This window comes from Gobio gobio (assembly GCF_949357685.1).
Source record: "Gobio gobio genome assembly, chromosome: 10".
Classification (NCBI taxonomy): Eukaryota; Metazoa; Chordata; class Actinopteri; order Cypriniformes; family Gobionidae; genus Gobio; species Gobio gobio.
The window spans coordinates 23,015,283-23,035,213 of NC_137116.1; the positions used below are offsets into that span (position 1 = coordinate 23,015,283).

At 38.2% G+C, this 19,931-nt stretch overlaps 1 protein-coding gene across 3 annotated transcripts in view; it reads right to left on the bottom strand.

The window, feature by feature from the left end:
• LOC307133107 (actin filament-associated protein 1-like 2) overlaps nucleotides 1-19,931 on the bottom strand; it is a 107,910-nt gene that overhangs the window by 22,722 nt on the left and 65,257 nt on the right. For all 3 annotated transcript variants that reach the window (XM_079827913.1, XM_079827912.1, XM_079827914.1), the window contains 5 exons: nucleotides 13,863-13,959; nucleotides 13,428-13,639; nucleotides 8,216-8,392; nucleotides 6,355-6,447; nucleotides 5,929-6,022 (listed from right to left, as the gene is read on the bottom strand). In XM_079827913.1, the coding sequence (XP_079684039.1) occupies nucleotides 5,929-6,022; nucleotides 6,355-6,447; nucleotides 8,216-8,392; nucleotides 13,428-13,639; nucleotides 13,863-13,959 (673 nt within the window). The remainder of the gene's footprint in view (nucleotides 1-5,928; nucleotides 6,023-6,354; nucleotides 6,448-8,215; nucleotides 8,393-13,427; nucleotides 13,640-13,862; nucleotides 13,960-19,931) is intronic.

A 19,931-nucleotide genomic window follows, 5' to 3' on the forward strand; every position in this document is an offset into this window, starting at 1 on the left:
TCGACGACTGGCTCATAATAACTCAGTCAGAGATACAGTTATTGAACCACAGATCTTGGCTTCTCAACCATTTGAAATGCTTGGGACTCAGAATCAATGTGGCAAAGAGCTCATTGTCTCCCACACAGAACGTTTAGTTTCTGGGAACAGTGTTAGACTCACGCGCAGCACGCGCTCTCTGTTCGGAACCGAGCGGTTTCCCTCAGGTCCGGTGCATACACTCCCCTCAAACACTTTCAGAGGATGTTGGGTCTCATGGCCTCGGCGGCGCCAGTTCTCAGACTAGGTCTGTTACACATGCGCCCCCGACAGCGCTGGCTGAATCGCAGCGTTCCAGCTCACGCATGGCTCTCGGGCTGCTTAAAAATCAAGGTAGACCACAGCTGTGTGTTGCTCTGGCTCCTTGGAAAAATCCTGTCTAGTATCAGACGGGCGTGAGTTTGGGCACTGTTACGAAGTGGAAAGTTATCTCGACAGATGCATCCAACCTAGGTTGGGGAGCCCTTCACGAGGGCAGGCCAGTCTCCGGTCTCTGGTCAGACTCGGAAAAGAGCCTTCACATAAACTGTCTAGAGATGAAAGCGGTCACGCTATCGCTAAGAGCTTTCCTTCCGTACATAAAGCACCACCATGTCCTGATCCGAACGGTCAGTGGTAGCCTATATAAATCGCCAGGGCGGTCTAAGATCTATTGGTCTACACACAATGCCGGAAAAAGTCCTAATATGGGCGGAGCACAACCTGAGCTCGCTGAGAGCGACTCATGTGCCAGGCATTCTAAATTTGGGTCCGGACATGCTGTCCAGGGGCAAAGTTTCCCCAGCAGAGTGGTCTCTTCACCCACAAATGATTCAGACAATTTGGGGCATGTTTGGAGAGGCAAAAGTGGATATTTTCGCCTCGCAAGACAATGCTCAATGCCTAATATATTTCTCCAAGTACAAGGATGCGTTGGCCCACGAATGGCCCAACCTTCCTCTTTATGCTTTTCCCCCAATCTCAATGTTACCTCAGGTCATAGAGAGGATCAGGGAGAGCAAATGCACTGTGCTTTTAATAGCCCCGCTTTGGAGAAATCAACCGTGGTTCTTACTGCTAAGTCGGATGTCAGATACAGCTCCGTGGTCAATACCGCTGAGGAGAGACCTCCTCATGCAGGCGAAACGGCAGATCTGGCATCCCCGTCCCGATCTATGGGCGCTTCATGTCTGGCCCATCAACTGGTACATGAGAACCTCTCTGAAAATGTCCCTGCCTTACAGGCTGGGCTTCTCGCTGTGTAATACATATTAACCCCTTAAGGCTCGACAGTCTGGTCTGGGTTAAGTATTTGTATAAGTCATAAGCACATTCCTTATATGACTCGAATTGACTGGTCATTCAATATTCTTTGGCCCGACTATGTCTGGTCTATACATACATATACATATACATATATACATATATATATATATATATATATATATATATATATATATATATATATATATATATATATATATATATATATATATATATATATATATATATATATATATATATATATATATATATATATATATATACTACACGTATCTTTGCGTGTTATTCTCATTAAATGGCCCGACTCAGGTCTGGCTCATATTGGGGACTTCTATAATATCATATTTATATATATATATATATATATATATATATATATATATATATATATATATATATATATATATATATATATATATATATATATATATATATATATATATATATATATATATATATATATATATATATATATATATATATATATATATATATATATATATATATATATATATATATATATATATATATATATATATATATATATATACACTACACGTATCTTTGCGTGTTATTCTCATTAAATGGCCCGACTCAGGTCTGGCTCATATTGGGGACTTCTATAATATCATATTTACTGGCCCACTTAGGTCGGCCTGGGTATGGTGTCTCCAGGCTTTCAGAGCCGTTAAGTGAGCACGGCGTTTTGCATTGGGTCCCCAAGCGTTTAGCTAAATGCAATATGAGAGTACTCTCGAAAGGGAACGCTTCGGTTACTAACGTAACCTCGGTTCCCTGAGAAGAGGGAACGAGTATTGCGTTTGCTTGCCGTGCTTCGCTTGCTCAGGGAGTCGCTTCAGTCGATTAACCTGACGAACCTGGCGAGACAGGGTCTTTTATACCCTTGGCTATGCAAATTCTGCTGCCCCTTGTGGCGGGAATATTAGAGGGACCTGATTGGTCCTTTCCTGCCCAGCGGGCTCGCCATAGGTTCCTGCAGTTGCAGCGGCACAGCCAATCAGCACACAGCTGCTTCCTGCTGACAGCTGTGCAGTTGCACTGCGTTTTACATGGTATTTTTAAGGATAAAAATTTGCTTCAAAATCTCTGTGAAAGGAAATACCCCCAGCGTCCCCTAGCATTTAGCTAAACGCAATACTCGTTCCCTCTTCTCAGGGAACCGAGGTTACGTTAGTAACCGAAGCGTTTTTTTTTATTTTATTTTCATTAAACTATCCCTTTAACACCAAAATAGAAACTTAGTAGTATACTAAAAATGCAAAAATAACATAATTTTTAAACTATAAGTATGATGTTAAGTTCAAATATGCTGAAGTATTTAGCTAGAAAACTATCAGTATAGTTCACTGTATACTTTCCATACACACACACAAAAAAAAAACGTAAACTAGTTGTTAGGGTTGGGAATCGGATACTTAAGGTCAGGAATCAGATATTTGTTACAAATTTAAGATTCAAGCACACGAGAGAATTCAAAAATTGAGAGAACTCAAAAATTTGATAATCGCACGGTTTTCTTTGCACACACGTCCAGTGTTGCCAAGTTGGGCTACTTTTAAATTATTGCTGCAGGTAGATTTTTTTTCTGTGGGTCCATGGTAAATAAAAGACACATTATAATAAATATGTTTGATATCAAAATTTTTGACTTATTATTGTTTACCTTATTGGAATCGAAACTGGGAATCAATAAGAATTGTTTAATCATCCTGACTAGCACTTGTCTGGCTATCACCAGACCAAGCTCAAGTTAAAATTGAACATTGGTCTGGGGAGTCTGCTCTGTATTTTCTACTGCACACGCGAGCATAAACGCGCATAAATTAAATTACTCTGTACGCAATTGGATAGTCCTTTAACCAATCAGACCACAAGAGGCCTGATCAATGGGCAACGACTATCCGTCATCGTGATAATCCCTCCAATAGTGGGCCAGGTGGATAAGTCAGTCTGTGATTGGTTCCCGCAAAAGTGTAACAGAAGCAGTAGAAATGAGTGTACGGGTTTCCAGACTGAGTTGCCGGGCGAAATCAAATCGCTGGCAGATCAGGCTGGGTTTACTCAGTCTAGACTAGCACAACACAACACATTGGCTCAATCAGTGATGTATATTTGGGGTGGTTCTGTCTGTTTCCTGACCAATTGCAGATGGGGGAGTGTTCAGAAGAACCTGCTTGAAAACATTTCAAACAATTTTGTCATTCTGTTTGCTAGGGGCGCAGAAATTACACACTTAAGCATAAAAGCATAAAACAAACGTGAGTTTGTAATCAAAGTACGCTTGTACAAACACAAATAAACAAATAAACTGTTTAAAAGTTTCCCTTTCAAGTTTTTTGTGCGGACACGTGAAGTAGACATCTACACGTCTCTAATCAGTGAGCGCATGTTTTCAATAAACAAACACTAAAACATTACTCAGCGAGTGGTAAGTCGCAGCCACTTCTAAGTTTCAACTAAACTTTTGATCTTTCCCAAAATGGAATTAGCTTATTTCTTCCATAAAATAAAATATTTCTTCTGCTTCATAAACAAATACACACTCTTCCTCCATATATCAAAAAGTTCACCCAAATATTTAAAACCAAACTTCTGAGTTCATTGCTGTGGTTGTCACCCCAATGTCAAAGGTGACAATAAAATCTCACAGGAATCCATCTACAGACAATAACACAGTGTAGAAAACACCCAGCCTGTGTCCTGTACGGCATGCAGTGAATTTAGCCCCTAATGAATAACACCAAAACACTAGCGAGTGAACAATGGCACAGTTGTGCTAATAGCAGGGCTAGCTCAGATGCAATGTATGCAGACCTTCTCCACATAATGGGAATAAAGCATATGTTTTTGGCAGACTCCTTTAATTAGAAACAGCATTATGTTACGGAATAACAACAAAGAACTGTGGGAAATGCAGACATTAAACAATGAGATCAAAACTGACCCTATTTACATTCTTAAAATTTGTTCTTGAATTTATGGTGAATGATTCATCAGTGCACTTTATTCAAAACTAAAACTGCATAATTTTTCATCAAAATGTAATACATTGGTAGGCTGGCGTGCATAAAGTCATGATGTAACGGAAGAAGTGACAGATCTTTTCTTCCGCATTGTGACGTAAATGCAAATTAAATGGTTGGGGAATGGATGGGCAATCAAAATGTGATAACTTGACCCACCTCTGAAACAACTTCCCTTTAAGACTGACATCACCAAGCCAAAAAATTTTCATTTACCAAGACTCATATTACTATGAATTGGAGAAATTGCAACATTCATCCAGCCATCTTCTTTCACTTATCCGGGGCCGTGTTGCAAAAGTCAACAGTCTAAGCAGAGATGCCCAGGGTTCCCTCTCCCTAGACACTTCCTCCAGCTCTTCCGGGGGAATACCGAGTTGTTCCCAGGCCAGCCGGGAGACATAATCCCTCCAGCAAGTCCTAGGTCTTTCCCGGGGCTGAACTCTGAATTATGACTAAATTCTGCACTTTTTTCGAATACTCTCATCAAAAACATAAACAGATTTGGTAATTGTGCTCTTGAGAGCGTCAAAACTAATATACTGTAAATCTGTTTCTATTTACAACGTATTTTTGCAGCATTGAGCAATATAGCCAATCACAAATATATCTGATGATTTCTTGAACGCAATGGCCAATCAAATGTGTTTAAGAATCCCGGCACCACTCAAAACCTATGTTTGGCTGCATTAGTTAAGGAAAAGTTTAGGCTATTTATTATTCAAACTGGCTACCATGCCAAATCACTCATACAGTATGCTTGCCTGTTCAAATTATAGTGGTTTGTGAACATAACCACTTAGAACTTAGATAATTAGAATGTTTATGCTGGGATGTGTAGGTTGTTGATACAACACAAAACTATTTCATGACATTCTATTTAAATGTGTTTTTAAGGAGGAATCACATTTGCATCTAGCCTTACCCTAGAGTTGGTTCACCCTCCACCTATGACTGCTGTAGAAAGAACCAAGCTTTTGGGGTTATTCATGGTCTGTTGTAGTAATTTGTCAGTGCTTTTACACTTTTAAGTTTCCTTTTTAATGTTCGATGGTTGAAGGGTGTGAAGAATAATGTCACTTCATTCATCCATGTTTAAAATAAAAGCGTATTATTGTGTTCATAGAGCGAGCCTTTCACTGATTGTTTACAGTTTAACGGATGTTACTCCCATAATCCGCACAAAGCATCATGTGGCATAGGAAAAAGGTGGATAGTATATTGCATGAATGTAATCCAGACTAACTACAGCCGTCATGTTGTCATTGTCATGTGACCAGTGTCAGTGGATTCGTGGGATATTAAAATGTCCATTGGATGCCCACATCAGAATCTTGCCAAAGTATAAGGTCATCCAGGTACTTTTCACCTATTGTTTTTATAAATGCTGTGAATTCAAACATATGTCTCTTCTCACATACTGTTTTTCACCTACTATATAATAGGGAAGTATGTGATTGTAGATGCAGACAAGCTCTCTTATTTTTCAACCCTTCCCCTTTCATTTTCCATTTTATACGAAACACCCGCTTTTCATCATCCAACTAACTTTGTGTGTCCAAAAGCAAGTATGTCTGCTCACCTTTGTCTTTGTCTTTAATCTCCACAATGCTAATTGCAGACGGAAGACTTGAGATTTTCTCTTCATCCGAATCTGTATGGAGGACAGTACTTGACTACAGTGAGAAAAAGAGATCATAAGAACTCGCTAATTGAAATAAGCAAGCAAAGAATGTTCAACACAGGTAAGTCAGTCCTTTATCTACAAATTGGCTTAAGATGGAACACAAGACTTTGCTAATCAGTTTAGTAGATGGCTCAAGCCAGCAGAACATTCATGAAAGAGACTATGGAATGGACGTAAGGGAAAGGTCTCCAGACGAATAACCACCAAAGCTAATTCAGTAACATCTCTTTCAGAGAAATAAAGTTATGCTGTTACTCTCTTGCTATGCCCATCACATTGATAATGTTGTTAACATAGAGAGCAGGAGTATGTGTGATTTACCCTGCAAGAGTTCAGCCTTTCGCTCCTCAGGATGGATGAGGAGCTTTGGGATTCAGGCTCGTAATAAGAGGAGCCACTCACTTCTTCTATAATCTACAAATGAGACAGACAAAAAACAAGTTAATTAAAGTTACAGTTTCAAGTTGGCATGAAATGAAAACTCACTCTATGTATTCACCCTCATGCATCTTATAGATCTTATTGTGAACAATTCATCCGTGCATCTTTAATTTTTTTTTTATTGACTTTCCGGTGAAGTGACAGACTCTCTGGTGATGTATGCAGGATCTGCAATTATTTTGTTTGCTTAAAACCCGCCCTCACTTTCATCTACCTTCACTTTTGAGTGCAACGGCCACATTAAATCATCAACAACCGATGGATAGAACCAAGTCCTCGCCCTTCATTTTGTCTTTTTCTGATAATCCTTTACACTTGGATGTACACTCATCGGCCCCTTTATTAGGTACACCTTGCTAGTACCCCTTTTGCCTTCAGAACTGGCTTAATTCTATCCAAATTAGCATGATAGCATCACGCAGTTCCTGCAGGTTTGTCAGTTGCACATCCATGATGCAAATCTACCGTTCCAGATGCTCTATTGCAGGGGTTTTCAAATTTTATGATGCCAAGGACCCCCAAATATGATGAACCTTTATGAGGGACCCCCTTTCTAAAATCCATCTATTTTTATACATTAAAAAAACATTTAAACTAGATAAATAGTAAGTGTGACATTATAAATATAATATTGTTTCCCAACTTAAATTGGCTATCATTAATGTTGGATGTATTTTCAATTAAAAATGATTTGTATAAGCAACTTTCACAATAAATGTATTTAAGCAGCTTACGTACTGCATTAAGAAAACTGCCTTACAACCCCAGTGAGCAAGATAGAGGACTATAGTGAGAAAAACTCACTAGAAAGATACAAAGCAAACGTATACAATTCTGGAAAGTCTGTATACAGCAAGAAAGGAGAGAAACCGTTAGAATATTTGGTAGACTTTATCCATTTTTGCTTTGTCGTTTTATTCCCTGAAATTTTCTGGGGACCCCTTAGAACCCTCTGGAGGACCCCAGTTTGAAAACCCCTGCTCTATTGGGTTGAGATCTGGTGACTGTGGAGGCCATTTTAGTATAGTGAACTCATTGTCATGTTCAAGAAACCAGTTTGAGATGATTTAATCTTTGTGACATGGAGCATTATCGTGCTGGAAGTAGCCATCATAAGATGGGTACAGGTCATAAAGGGATGATCAGCAACAATACTCAGGTTGGCTGTGGCATCTAAAAAAGTGTGCCAAGAAAATATTCCCCACACTATTACACCAACACCACCAGTCTGAACCATTGATACAAGGCATTCATGTTGCTTACGCTAAATTCTGACCCTACCATCTGAATGTCGCAGCAGATATCGAGACCAGACAATGTTTTTCCAATCTTCTATTGGTGAGCCTGTGCAAATTGTAGCCTCAGTTTGCTGTTCTTAGCTGACAGGAGTGGCACCAGTGTGTCTTCTGCTGCTGTAGCCCATCAGCTTCAAGGTTCGATGTATTGAGTGTTCAGAGAAGCTCTTCTGCAGACCTCGATTGTAACTAGTGGTTATTTGAGTTACTGTTGCCTCCATCAGCTCAAACCAGTCAGGTCATTTTCATCTGACCTCTGCATTGAGTTGCTGCCATATGATTGGCTGATTATATATTTGCATTAACAAGCAGTTGAACAGGTGTACCTAATAAAGTGGCCAGCGAGTATACGTCACAATATGGAAGAAAAGACCTGTCGCTACTTCCATTTAATTGCGACTTTAAGTTTTATGTAAATGTAAGTCTAAGTTTAGACTTGGTCAGACCTTCCTCCACTCTTCAGCCTGTGTGCTGCTCTGGAAGCCCAAGATGACTGTATCGGCACCGGCCACCACCTTCAGCTCGTGCTGCATCTTCTTGCTGTGTTTAGATTTGTAGACCACGTCGCAACCCGTAAGGTTTAGCTCCAGCAGAGGGTGTAAGTCTTTAGCACACTTAAAACACTGGCAGGGAAAATTATATATATATTACATACTAAACAGTTACTTACAACATGCAGTTCTTTGTAAAGATCAGGGTTCATACACATTTCAACCAATACATTTCCATGACTTTTAAGAAAATATTCAGGACCTAACCTTCCATGAAAGTCTGTGTATACATGTAAAATAAGAAAAATCCACATTCAAATGTCAAATCACAGCCTATCCTAACTAATTAACGTAAATCTATATGGTTTAATACAAAATAAACGCTGACACACCAGTAAAACGGTTAGATAAAATACTGACCCTAGCAATGGATTAACACACATCAATGGGAGGCAACAATGATAAATAAGTAAATTAAAATGTACAGTGACACTGACAGTAACTTTACAAGGTGGCAGTTTCAGAAATAAACTTTTGCAATACAAAATTGGGTAACTAAGAAGATTTTAAAACAGCTTTGCCTCCTAGTATTTACCATTCATCTCATTGGAAAACCATCAATCATTAACAAGATAACGTCCTTATTTTGATTTTAAAAAAAAATATTTCTGCAATTTACACATAAACAAACTGCAAATGCCAGACGTTCCCCCATGCCAGGGTCAGAAATTAACTTTTCCATTAAGGGTCTCCATGCAATTGATTTCCAAGAGCATTTTATCTATTTATAAGTGCAATTTTTAATGATTACCTTTGTTTTCGTTTGTCAAATACTTAAATTTAACCAATTACTTAAATCAATCAGAATACTAGACTGTTACCAATAAAATTATCATTAACAAGCCATTTACACTGCAAAGGTGGAACAAAAGCTTATTTACACAGACTGTTTAATGTTACTCAAATGATAAAATGAACAGGAACTCTTTACAGATTCATTGTCAGTTATTGATATGCTCTCGATGTTAGGCCAATAAAGATTCGTCGATTAATAGATACATAAAATGTTTTGTGTTTGGGGAAACTGCACGTCCTATTCTGACTACACAGATACAACTACAAATATTTCCGAGTTATTTTAATGCTTTCTATGCATTAGAAAATAAAGACTTTGTGTGATCTTACCAGCATGATGAATAAATGATATTAAACCGGAATAAACTATACAGAAAGGGAGCAGAGAATGTGACCGATCGTGAAGCTGTCCATAACTTGGGTCTAGCGCGAGTGTAAGCGCTCTCACAAACATTCCCGTTGAAATCACGGAAGCTGACGACACTGCGAAATAAATCTCTTACATCTGCACTTTGTTGTTTATGATGACAGGAGAATTCAAGAGTTTCAGTCAGAATTCAGTCAGAGAGTGCGCGCACTGAACAAAAAACTCTTTTTTGTAGCAAGCGTAGGCTAATCTGAACGCCTCTAATTTATGGAATTCCAAAGCTGCCAATATTAAAAATAAATAAATACATAAATAAATATACAAATAAATGTAAAAAAGCAAAAATAAATAAATAAATATACATAGAAAAGTAATTGATTATTAAAAAATAAATAATTATTTATACATTTATTTCCTTATTTATGTATATATTTATTTTTTCCATATTTATTTATTAATTCTTTTATTTATTATACATTTATTCATTTCTACATTTATTTATTAATACATTTATTTATTTTTACATTTAAGTATTTATACAATTATTTATTTATACATGTATTTGTGCGTAGGGTAATGAGGAGGGCGTGGTTTACCTCAGACATAGCAATCGAGCTCAGAGTAGGCAAGGGCGAAGCGTTGAGGCCACAGTGACACCTGTGACTTGGATAGGTACATAGCCAAAATCTTAAATCTTACTGTGTCACATGGATAGGCTACTCTTTATTCCAGACATGGCCGTAGAACATCGTCTGGTCTGGATTTGTAAAATGTCCTGGGCTAACGAACATGAACACCAACATCTTCAACAGACAGAGACTCTGAAATGGAAGCGCTTGATATTTTCCATTACCAGTCAGAAGACGGAAAGGAAGCCGCGCACATATAGCCTTGCATGGCTACAGTGACGTCGACGTAATGCATTTGAAATGAGACCACAAATTCACTTCACATTCATATTTCCTATTTGTACATGCACTACATGTGACAAACGCTTAAAGGAGCTGTATGTAGGACTGTGGCCAAAACTGGTACTGCAATCCCTTTCAAATTACTGTTGAGCGGTGTATCCCCTCTCCCCCTCCCCTGACTCGAGGCTGCCAGATAGGCTGCAGGATGCAGCAGGAACGGCTGCTACACGGAGCTTTCAATGGCAAGTGACGAGTCGTACACAGTACGTTTTTTTTCTTTCTGTTAATTATGTTTATGCTTCAAGAGCGATGTTTTATGAAGTAATTATGAATGGCAAACATTTACTAATGGCGATTAGCCAAATATAATCGTAAATATGAACGCTCGTGTGACAGTACATTCCCACATGAAAAAATACTATAGTATATTATAGTAAAATTACAGCAAAGCTAAATAACATTAGCAATAGTCATACAGGTCAACTTGCAGCATGTTTTGTCCACTATATATGCGAAGAACGAATGAGGAATAATTTTTACCGAGGTAACGTTAGGCTACTGTCTCAAATACGTTTTCACATTGCCATAATAGGCGTGCTAATGTTGTTTTCCTCAGCGTCCCAGCATAATGACAGAGAAACGGGCTCTGATAATGCATTACTAATGTTAGCAATGACGACTCGCCGTTTTTATTTACCAAACATTTCCTTAACGTTACCTTTTCAATTCAATGACCCACCTCCTCCATCTGCGCTAACCTAACGTTACTTTGCACGAACATGCATAACTTTGTTCGACTGTCTTGAATATTTTAAATGTCCATTTACATTAAGTACAAGTTAGCCAAACATAGATGTACCTTACCTGTCCAGGAGTCTTCAAATTATTCTCCGTTTTCAGCGGTCTCCATCTTTCAAAGGCATCTCTTATACAAATCCTGGTTTTATTTCGGACACTGTCACAACGTTTTTCTGATTTATAACGAGGTCGTTTAGGTTTCGTAAAGTTAGACATTGTTTATCCAAAAAGTTTGTAGCTGCAGCTGTGGTAACTAGAGCAGAGCTGGCAACCCGAATGCAGAAACACTACTGACTTCATAATTGGTAGATAGGTGGAGGGTGGCGCTTCAGGCATGACACAACATGTCAACATCAACATCAGTTGAGGGCTGCAACTTCACTTTTAAAATGACAATATCTTGGCCGGACAACTGTTGTCAGTGATATAAGTATTTGAAATTAACATGATTTCTTAATGTCTAGTGACATATCAGGGCCATTTTATGATTAATTGAAATACATTTCTTACATACAGTTCCTTTAAAATGCATATTTCAAAGATCCAAAATAGAAAGAGACGTCGGTTACAGTAGAACATTTTGTTGCATTGCGGCCCTTCACGTGTGGACAGTCACAGCATCATTGATTTATATATAATGGGGTTTTCTTGGTGTGGTCTTATTATTAATCACACATCAGTAGGCTATACTTATTGTATTTCAACCACAAGGTGTCACTGTGGCCTCAACGCTTCGCCCTTGCCTACTCTGACCTTGATTGCTATGTCTGAGGTAAACCACGCCCTCCTCATTACCCTACGCACAAATAAATGTAGGAATAAATAAATGTGGAAATAAATAAATGTATAAATATATAAATGTATAAATAAATAAATGTATAAATGAATACATGTGGAAATAAATAAAAATAGAAATAAATGTATAAATAATTATTTATTTTAGTTTTTTTTGCTTTTCTGTGTATATTTATTTATACATTTATTTATTTATTTTTGCTTTTTTACATTTATTTGTATATTTATTAGGGATGCTCCGATCAGGATTTTTGCTGCCGATACCGAGTACCGATTTCTTGTCATGGTGATCAGCCGATACCGATCCCGATTCCAATGCTTCACTGATTTGTAAGCTCTCTGATCACTTTTTTTTCAGATAAAAAAAAAAATATATATATATATAGATGTTGCCTTTATTATATTTTTGTTACATTTTTATGGTAATTATGTACTGTAATGTAATTATTGTAATGTATTATTTGGATTAAAAAAAAATCTGTATTTATTTTAATAATAATTTTATTTCACATCCTGCCCAATGATGTCCTAAAAACAATGCTGATATTGAAGGCTATAAACAAATACAATGAATGTAATGTAGGCATGTATTAATAATTTTGTTTTTTAATTCACTGAACTAAAAATGAAAATAAAAACAAAACCATATTAGCGTATATTTGATTACCCAATTATAATGGTCACTTTCATAAAAATATACATACTTAGGTTTAAAATTCTACATATGGCACATTTATTGTCCAACAACAAATATTTTAGAAATATGTATACTTTAGTCAGAATTATTGCCTTCCTATCCTATAGCGCTCCGTCTGTTTGCGCTCGCGGAAGTCTGAATTTTAGCGGAGATTCACATGCAGAAGGCTCGTTGTCTCCTGACAGCAAAATGGACATATTTGCATGACTTTCTAACATTTACAGATGGAGAATATCCCTGTGAAATGTAAGTTATGCACTGAGGAAAGCACCACATTTCAAACGCATGAAACACAGCAGGTATTTATCTGTCTGTCAGCACAAGAATCTCTCAGAGCGTCTGACAGGGCAAGCTGCTTTAAACTATACGTGTTAACAATATCTTACCAGTTATTTTAAAGCCCTTAATATAAAGCATGTGTCATGTTTAGGACAAATTGTATACTACAATAAGTTAATTTTAACCTTTAATATTATAGTGATATACCAACTGGAGATCCCTGTATAGTTTACAGCATTAGTTGAGCGATGTTATTTTCTTTGAGGAAATTCATGTACTGTACATGATAGGCCCCGATTAATCGATATCGAATTGAATTATGGAATTTGTGTCAATGCCCAGCTCTAATAGAATGCACTACCTAAGAGCACATTAATGGGACAACAACCTGTGTTAACAAAATAGCAAAGCAGTTTGGAACAGAGGCATATTTTTAAATAGATAAAACTGGACTGAGGCTCTTACCAGTAGTGAGTCGTGCTTAATAATGAAGAGCTGGCGCGTCCACTGACCCAACCACTTCTTCCTCCAAACGTATCCGCAAATGCGTGACTCTGGCACGGGTTTTAAGCAGGGTTGAGAGGAGCTCCACTGGATGTAGTGAGCTCTGTCTTTCACAAACTCTTCCTCCTCTTCACCGTACGACTCGTAGTGACTGCTGTCTGAGTCCACTTTATCTAGCATTGCAAAGTTTTTAATCTCACGTGGATATATCAGTTGTTTTTTTAAACTGCAGAATTGTTTATTGTACCATGTAAGAAAGTAAGTCATGCAGGTTTGAAATGACATAGTAAGTAAATGACAGAACTATCACTTTAAAAATGAACCACTATAGCAGCTGCTTTAAATTTGTGATTTTCATTGTAATATTTAGCTATTTGTGTTGGCTGACACACTGACCTGTAGTCTGACTGGCTGGGACAAAAGGTTCTGCCTCCTCGTAACAGTCCTCATCCTCTAAACACGGGGGGTGTTGGGGGACAGCAGAACTCATAGACTGAAGACACACACACAAAGAAAAGCATATTAGATAACAGTTTTCTATTTTAATACATTTTAAAATGTAATTTATTCCTGTGATGGCAAAGATTAATTTTCAGCATTATTTTCAGTATTACTCTTACAGTCTTCAGTATCACATGTTTCTTCAGAAATTATTATTTTCTGCTGATTTGGTGCTTCAATTATTATCATCAGTTTAAAACAGTTGTGCTGCTTAATCATTTTGTGGAAACCATCATACATTGTTTTTTCAGGATTCTTTGATGAACAGAAATTTCGAAAGAACAGCATTCATCTGAAATAACATTTTATATGTATAATAAATAAATATATATTAAATAAATATATATATATATATACACTCACACACATTATCACACACTCACTGGCCACTTTATTAGGTAGGGTTAGGTTCAATTAACCCTGTTCAACTCTGTTGATGCCAGATGTCAGGGAAGAGCATCTCTGAACACACAACACGTCAAACCTTGAAGCAGATGGGCTACAGCAGCAGAAAAAAACGCTGCCTGGTCCCGATTTCTTCAACATTCAGATGGTAGGGTCAGATTCTGCCTTGTATCAATGATTTAGGCTGCTGCTGGTGGTTTAATGGTGTGGGGGATATTTTCTTGGCACACTTTCTTGGCACACTGTTGCATCTGGCTTGGCGTGCTCAGTTGGGGACACTAAATTTTTCAACTAAACATCGAAATAAATCTAAATAATACACTAAATTAACCATTTAAACTAAATTACTGATCGAATTATTGATCTAAAGCCCACACTGTCACTGTATGATAATTGAAATGAACTGATGACATCAGCGTTTTTTCCAGAATGGCTATACAGCTGAATAAAATTATGCTGCATTATTTTCCTGTTTAACACTGTAAAGCTGCTTTGAAACAATCTACATTGTTAAAAGCGCTATATAAATAAAGTTGACTTGACTTGACTTGACTTTGGGACCCTTAGTGCTATTTGAACATCTTAAAATGCCACAGCCTACCTTAGTATTGTTGCTGATGTCCATCCCTTCATGACCACAGTGTACCCATCTTCTGCTGGCTACTTCCAGCTGGATAATGCTCCATGTCACAAAGCTTAAATAATCTCAAACTGGTTTCTTGAACATGACAATGAATTCACTATACTCAAATGGCTTCCACAGTTCACCAGATCTCAACCCAATAGAGCACCTTTGGGATGTGGTGGAACGGGAGATTTGCAACTGCGTGATGCTATCATGTTAATTTGGACCAAACTCTCTGAGGAATGTTTTTGGCACCTTGTTGAATCTATGCCATAAAGAATTAAGGCAGTTCAGAAGGCAAAAGGGGATCCAACCAGGTGCTAAAGGTGAACCTAATAAAGGGGCCGGTACCTATATATATATATATATATATACACATATATATATATATATATATATATATATATATATATATATATATATATATATATATATATATATATATATATATATATATATATATATATATATATATATATATATATATATATACACATATATATATACATATATATATACATATATATATATATATATATATATATATATATATATATATATATATATATATATATATATATATATATATATATATATATATACATATATATATATATATATATACATATATATATATATATATATATACATATATATATATATATATATATACATATATATATATATACATATATATATACATACATATATATATATATATATATATATATATATATATATATATATACATATATATATATATATATATATATACATATATATATATATACATACATATATATATATATATACATACATATATATATATATATATATATATATATATATATATATATATATATATATATATATATATATATATATATATACATATATATATACATATATATATACATATATATATATTATACACTGATCAGGCATAACATTATAACCACTGACAGGTAAAGTGAATAACACTGATTATCTCTTCATCACTGCACCTGTAAGTGGGATATATTAGGCAGCAAGTGAACATTTTGTCCTCAAAGTTGATGTGATAGAAGCAGGAAAAATGGGCAAGCGTAAGCGACAGGGCCAAGGCTCATTGATGCACGTGAGGAGAGAAGGGCACGCTGGCCCGTGTGGTCTGATCAAACAGACAAGCTCAAATTGCTTAAGAAGTTAATGCTGGTTCTGATAGAAAAGTGTCTAGCACCGCAGTTTGTTGCGTATGTATGGTCACAGACCAGTCAGGGTGCCCATGCTGACCCCTGTCCACTGCCAAAAGCGCCAACAGTGGGCACGTGAGGATCAGAACTGGACCACAGAGCAATGGAACAAGGTGGCCTGGTCTGATGAATCATGTTTTCTTTTACATCACGTGGATGGACGGGTGCATCGCTTACCTGGGGAACACATGGCACCAGGATGCATTATGGGAAGAAGGCAAGCCACCAGAGGCAGTGTGAAGCTTTGGGCAATGTTCTGCTGGGAAACCTTGGGTCCTGCCTGTGGCGAAGGGGGTGTTGTTTCGCGAGGTCTGCACGGACGGAGGAGGCCGGGAGACGAGCGGTAAGAAAGTAGGTCAAGTGCATGATGATAAACACCTGTGTCTGATTGCAGTGATTGGCGCGGAGAGACCGCTTAAAAGCCAGGCCGGAAGCAGTGTGCGGGAGAGAGACGCTGAGGACTTGTGGGAGAGACGCTGGGACTGTGATCTGAGAGAAAGCTGTTGTTAACCAGAGGAGGATACGAGTTTTGAGTGATTGATATGAGTGCGCAAGTCGCCAGTTTATGTTTATAACTGAGTTGAAAATAAATCCCACGAGTTCCAGCATTTCGCCGACCCTGCCTTCTTCCTTTCCCACCCCACATCTGAACCTCTTTACACTGCCATCCATGTGGATTTTACTATACCACGTACCACCTACCTAAGCATTGTTGCAGACCATGTACACCCTTTCATGAAAACGGTATCCCTGGTGGCTGTGGCCTCTTTCAGCAGGATAATGCACCCTGCCACAAAGAAAACATGGTTCAAGAATGGTTTGAGGAGCACAACAATGAGTTTGAGGTGTTGACTTGGCCTCCAAATTCCCCAGATCTCAATCCAATTGAGCATCTGTGGGATGTGCTGAACAAACAAGTCCGATCCACGGAGGCCCCACCTCACAACTTAAAGGACTTAAAAGATCTGCTGCTAACATCTTGGTGCCAGATACCACAGCACACCTTCAGGGGTGTGGAGTCCATGCCTCAATGGGTCAGGGTTATTTTGGCAGCAAAAGGGGGACCAACACAATGTTAGGAACATAAACCGCGTTTCCACCGCAGGAACTTTCCACAGTAACTAGGAACTTTGGAGTGGTACTCGGTGTGTTTCGACCGCAGGAACCAGGGCCTAAATGAAGTTCCGGGTAAATATTTCCCCCTCCGAACGGCCCTGCTCCCGAGGTAATACTTTTTCAAAGTTTTGGAACTTCTGGAACTTGGGCGTTGAACATGCTGATTGGTTGAGCTCACGCAGCATTTTATTTCAACCGGCATTTTAAAAAGTCTTTTGGATCGAGGATCGTTCTGCAAATATCAGCCTTGCTCTTTCTGACCGATGGCGCGCGTTCCTCTCAGCCATCGCACGGTCAATGTCCGTAATAGCTGATAATAACATACTTTGTCTTATTTTAAATCTAGCTTTACTTGATTATTTTTATTTACGCTGCTTGAATCTTCTCTATGCTTGTTATTGTTGCAGACAGTGTTGACCAAAAATGATAACTGTCCGTCGCTGACTGGGAGGAGCAGCTGCGCGCAGTCCTACATCACCGGACTAATTTGCCTAATCTTCCCGGTACTTTAGACCGCAGAGGTTTCTTAATCTAATTGATGCTTTTAATCTATCGCAGTGGATCAAGGACTCAACTCATATTGAGGGCCATATGTTGGATCTTGTTCTCTCCTATGGGATTGATGTACTGATATTGTGCTTTCAGACTTTCTGCTCTCTGACCATAAACCAATATTATTCTCTCTGTCTCTTCCGGATCTCTCTCAACGTTCTATTACACATGTATCATTGTCTCGGTTCTACTCTCCACAGTTTAGCATTTACATTTGCACTTGGATCAACCATTACTTGACTTGGATCAACATCTTAGCCTCTTAAATTCTGCCTGGCTTAAGGTAGCAAATGTGACTGCTCCCCTTAAGCCTCACAAGCGCAAACCAAAATCTGAACTGAGGCAAAATTCTGACCCCCGTCTCCAAAGACAAAACTGTAGAAAGGCAGAATGCAAATGGAAACAGGACAGGCTGCATATCTCTTTCCAAATGTTCAAGGACTCTCTGATATCTTACCAGAATGCTGCCAAGTCTGCGAAAGCAGTTGGATTTTTAATTGAATCCAAACACTCCAAAGTTATTCAATCTGTTGTATACCCTTCTGTTAACACATTGTCTGTTGCCTCTGATGCTCTATGTGAAAGCTTCATGAGATATTTCTGTAACCAAGGTACTAACTTAAGACTTAGCATCTGCCCCAATTTAACTGTTTCCCCAATCCCGTCTCTTGCTTCTGCTTTCTGGGAGGTTTTTGATCCTATCAATCTCCAGGCACTGAAGGAAGTGATTGCCAAGCTCAACCCTCATTTTGCCCTAATGATATCATTCATCCAAGTTTTTTTTAAATGAATTATTGATTCGATTGGGCAGGGTCTGGTGTCTCTTATCAACAAGTGTCTCCAAATGGGCTCTGTTCCAGCCAGTCTTAAGGCCAATTTATACTTCTGCGTCGAGTGCACGCAGAGGGTACGGCGTACCCTACGCATAGACGCGTTGGATACGCCGTACCCTACGCCGTAGCCTGACGCGCACCTCTCCAAAAATGTAACAACGCGTCAATTCTACGCGGACCGCAAGCGCTGTGATTGGTCTGCCAGAACCCTTCCCTCTGGTCAATAAATAAATAAAAAATCTGCGATAGGAGTGTGTGTGTGTGTCCAGAAATTGGATGATAGTTCCTTACGTCTGCTATAACACAATATTTTGCAGTCCAGCGATTCTTTATGGTAGTAAATAAATACATAGATCCGCTGAGTATAGTTTATTTATTTTCTCATTAAAACCAAAGATGTTAATCAGTAATTGTATATCAAGAACAAGGACACATTAGGGTATATTTCGTGAATGAAGTCTCCGCAACAGCAATCGATTGCTCGAGCCACCGCTACTGAAAACAGCGGCCACGAGCTCTGCATGTTTTCACAAACACATTCCAGCGCCAGATCGCCTTATTTAACTTTACTAATCAACTAAAGATGCTTTATTTGTATTAGATACAACAACTCAAGCTGCAAGAAAAGCCGCTCTCTCACTGCTGCTGATATTCCGACATGAATGTAGGCTACAGATTCAACACAACAAGCTGCTTCTTCTTCGGCTGTTGTCTTGATTACACCAACATGCCCGAGGACACTGCCTGCTAGCGTCTGCATGTGGAATTGCACATTGACGCAGACAACAGCGCAGAAGTATAAATGCTCACGACGGCGTCGGCTACGCGCGTAGCCTACGGCGTACACTCGACGCAGAAGTATAAATTGGCCTTTAAAGTGGCTACAGTCACTCCATTGCTCAAGAAGACTTTAATAGATTCTTCGATTTATTTTTTAAATATTCTGCCTATTTCTGTTCTGCCTTTTATTTCAAAGGTATTGGAGAAATTTGTGCTGGACCAACTCCTACATTTTCTGTCAAGTAATTGTATCTATGAGGTTTTTCAATCTCGTTTTAAGTCTGCTCACAGCACAGAGTCCGCCCTTCTGAGAGTGTTAAATTATATGTATCTCTCTACTGAGCTTCTTCATCCCTCCACTCCATCCAGAAGCCTAAGATCCTGCGACCAGGGTCTGCTGGTAGTCCCTCACTTTAGATTC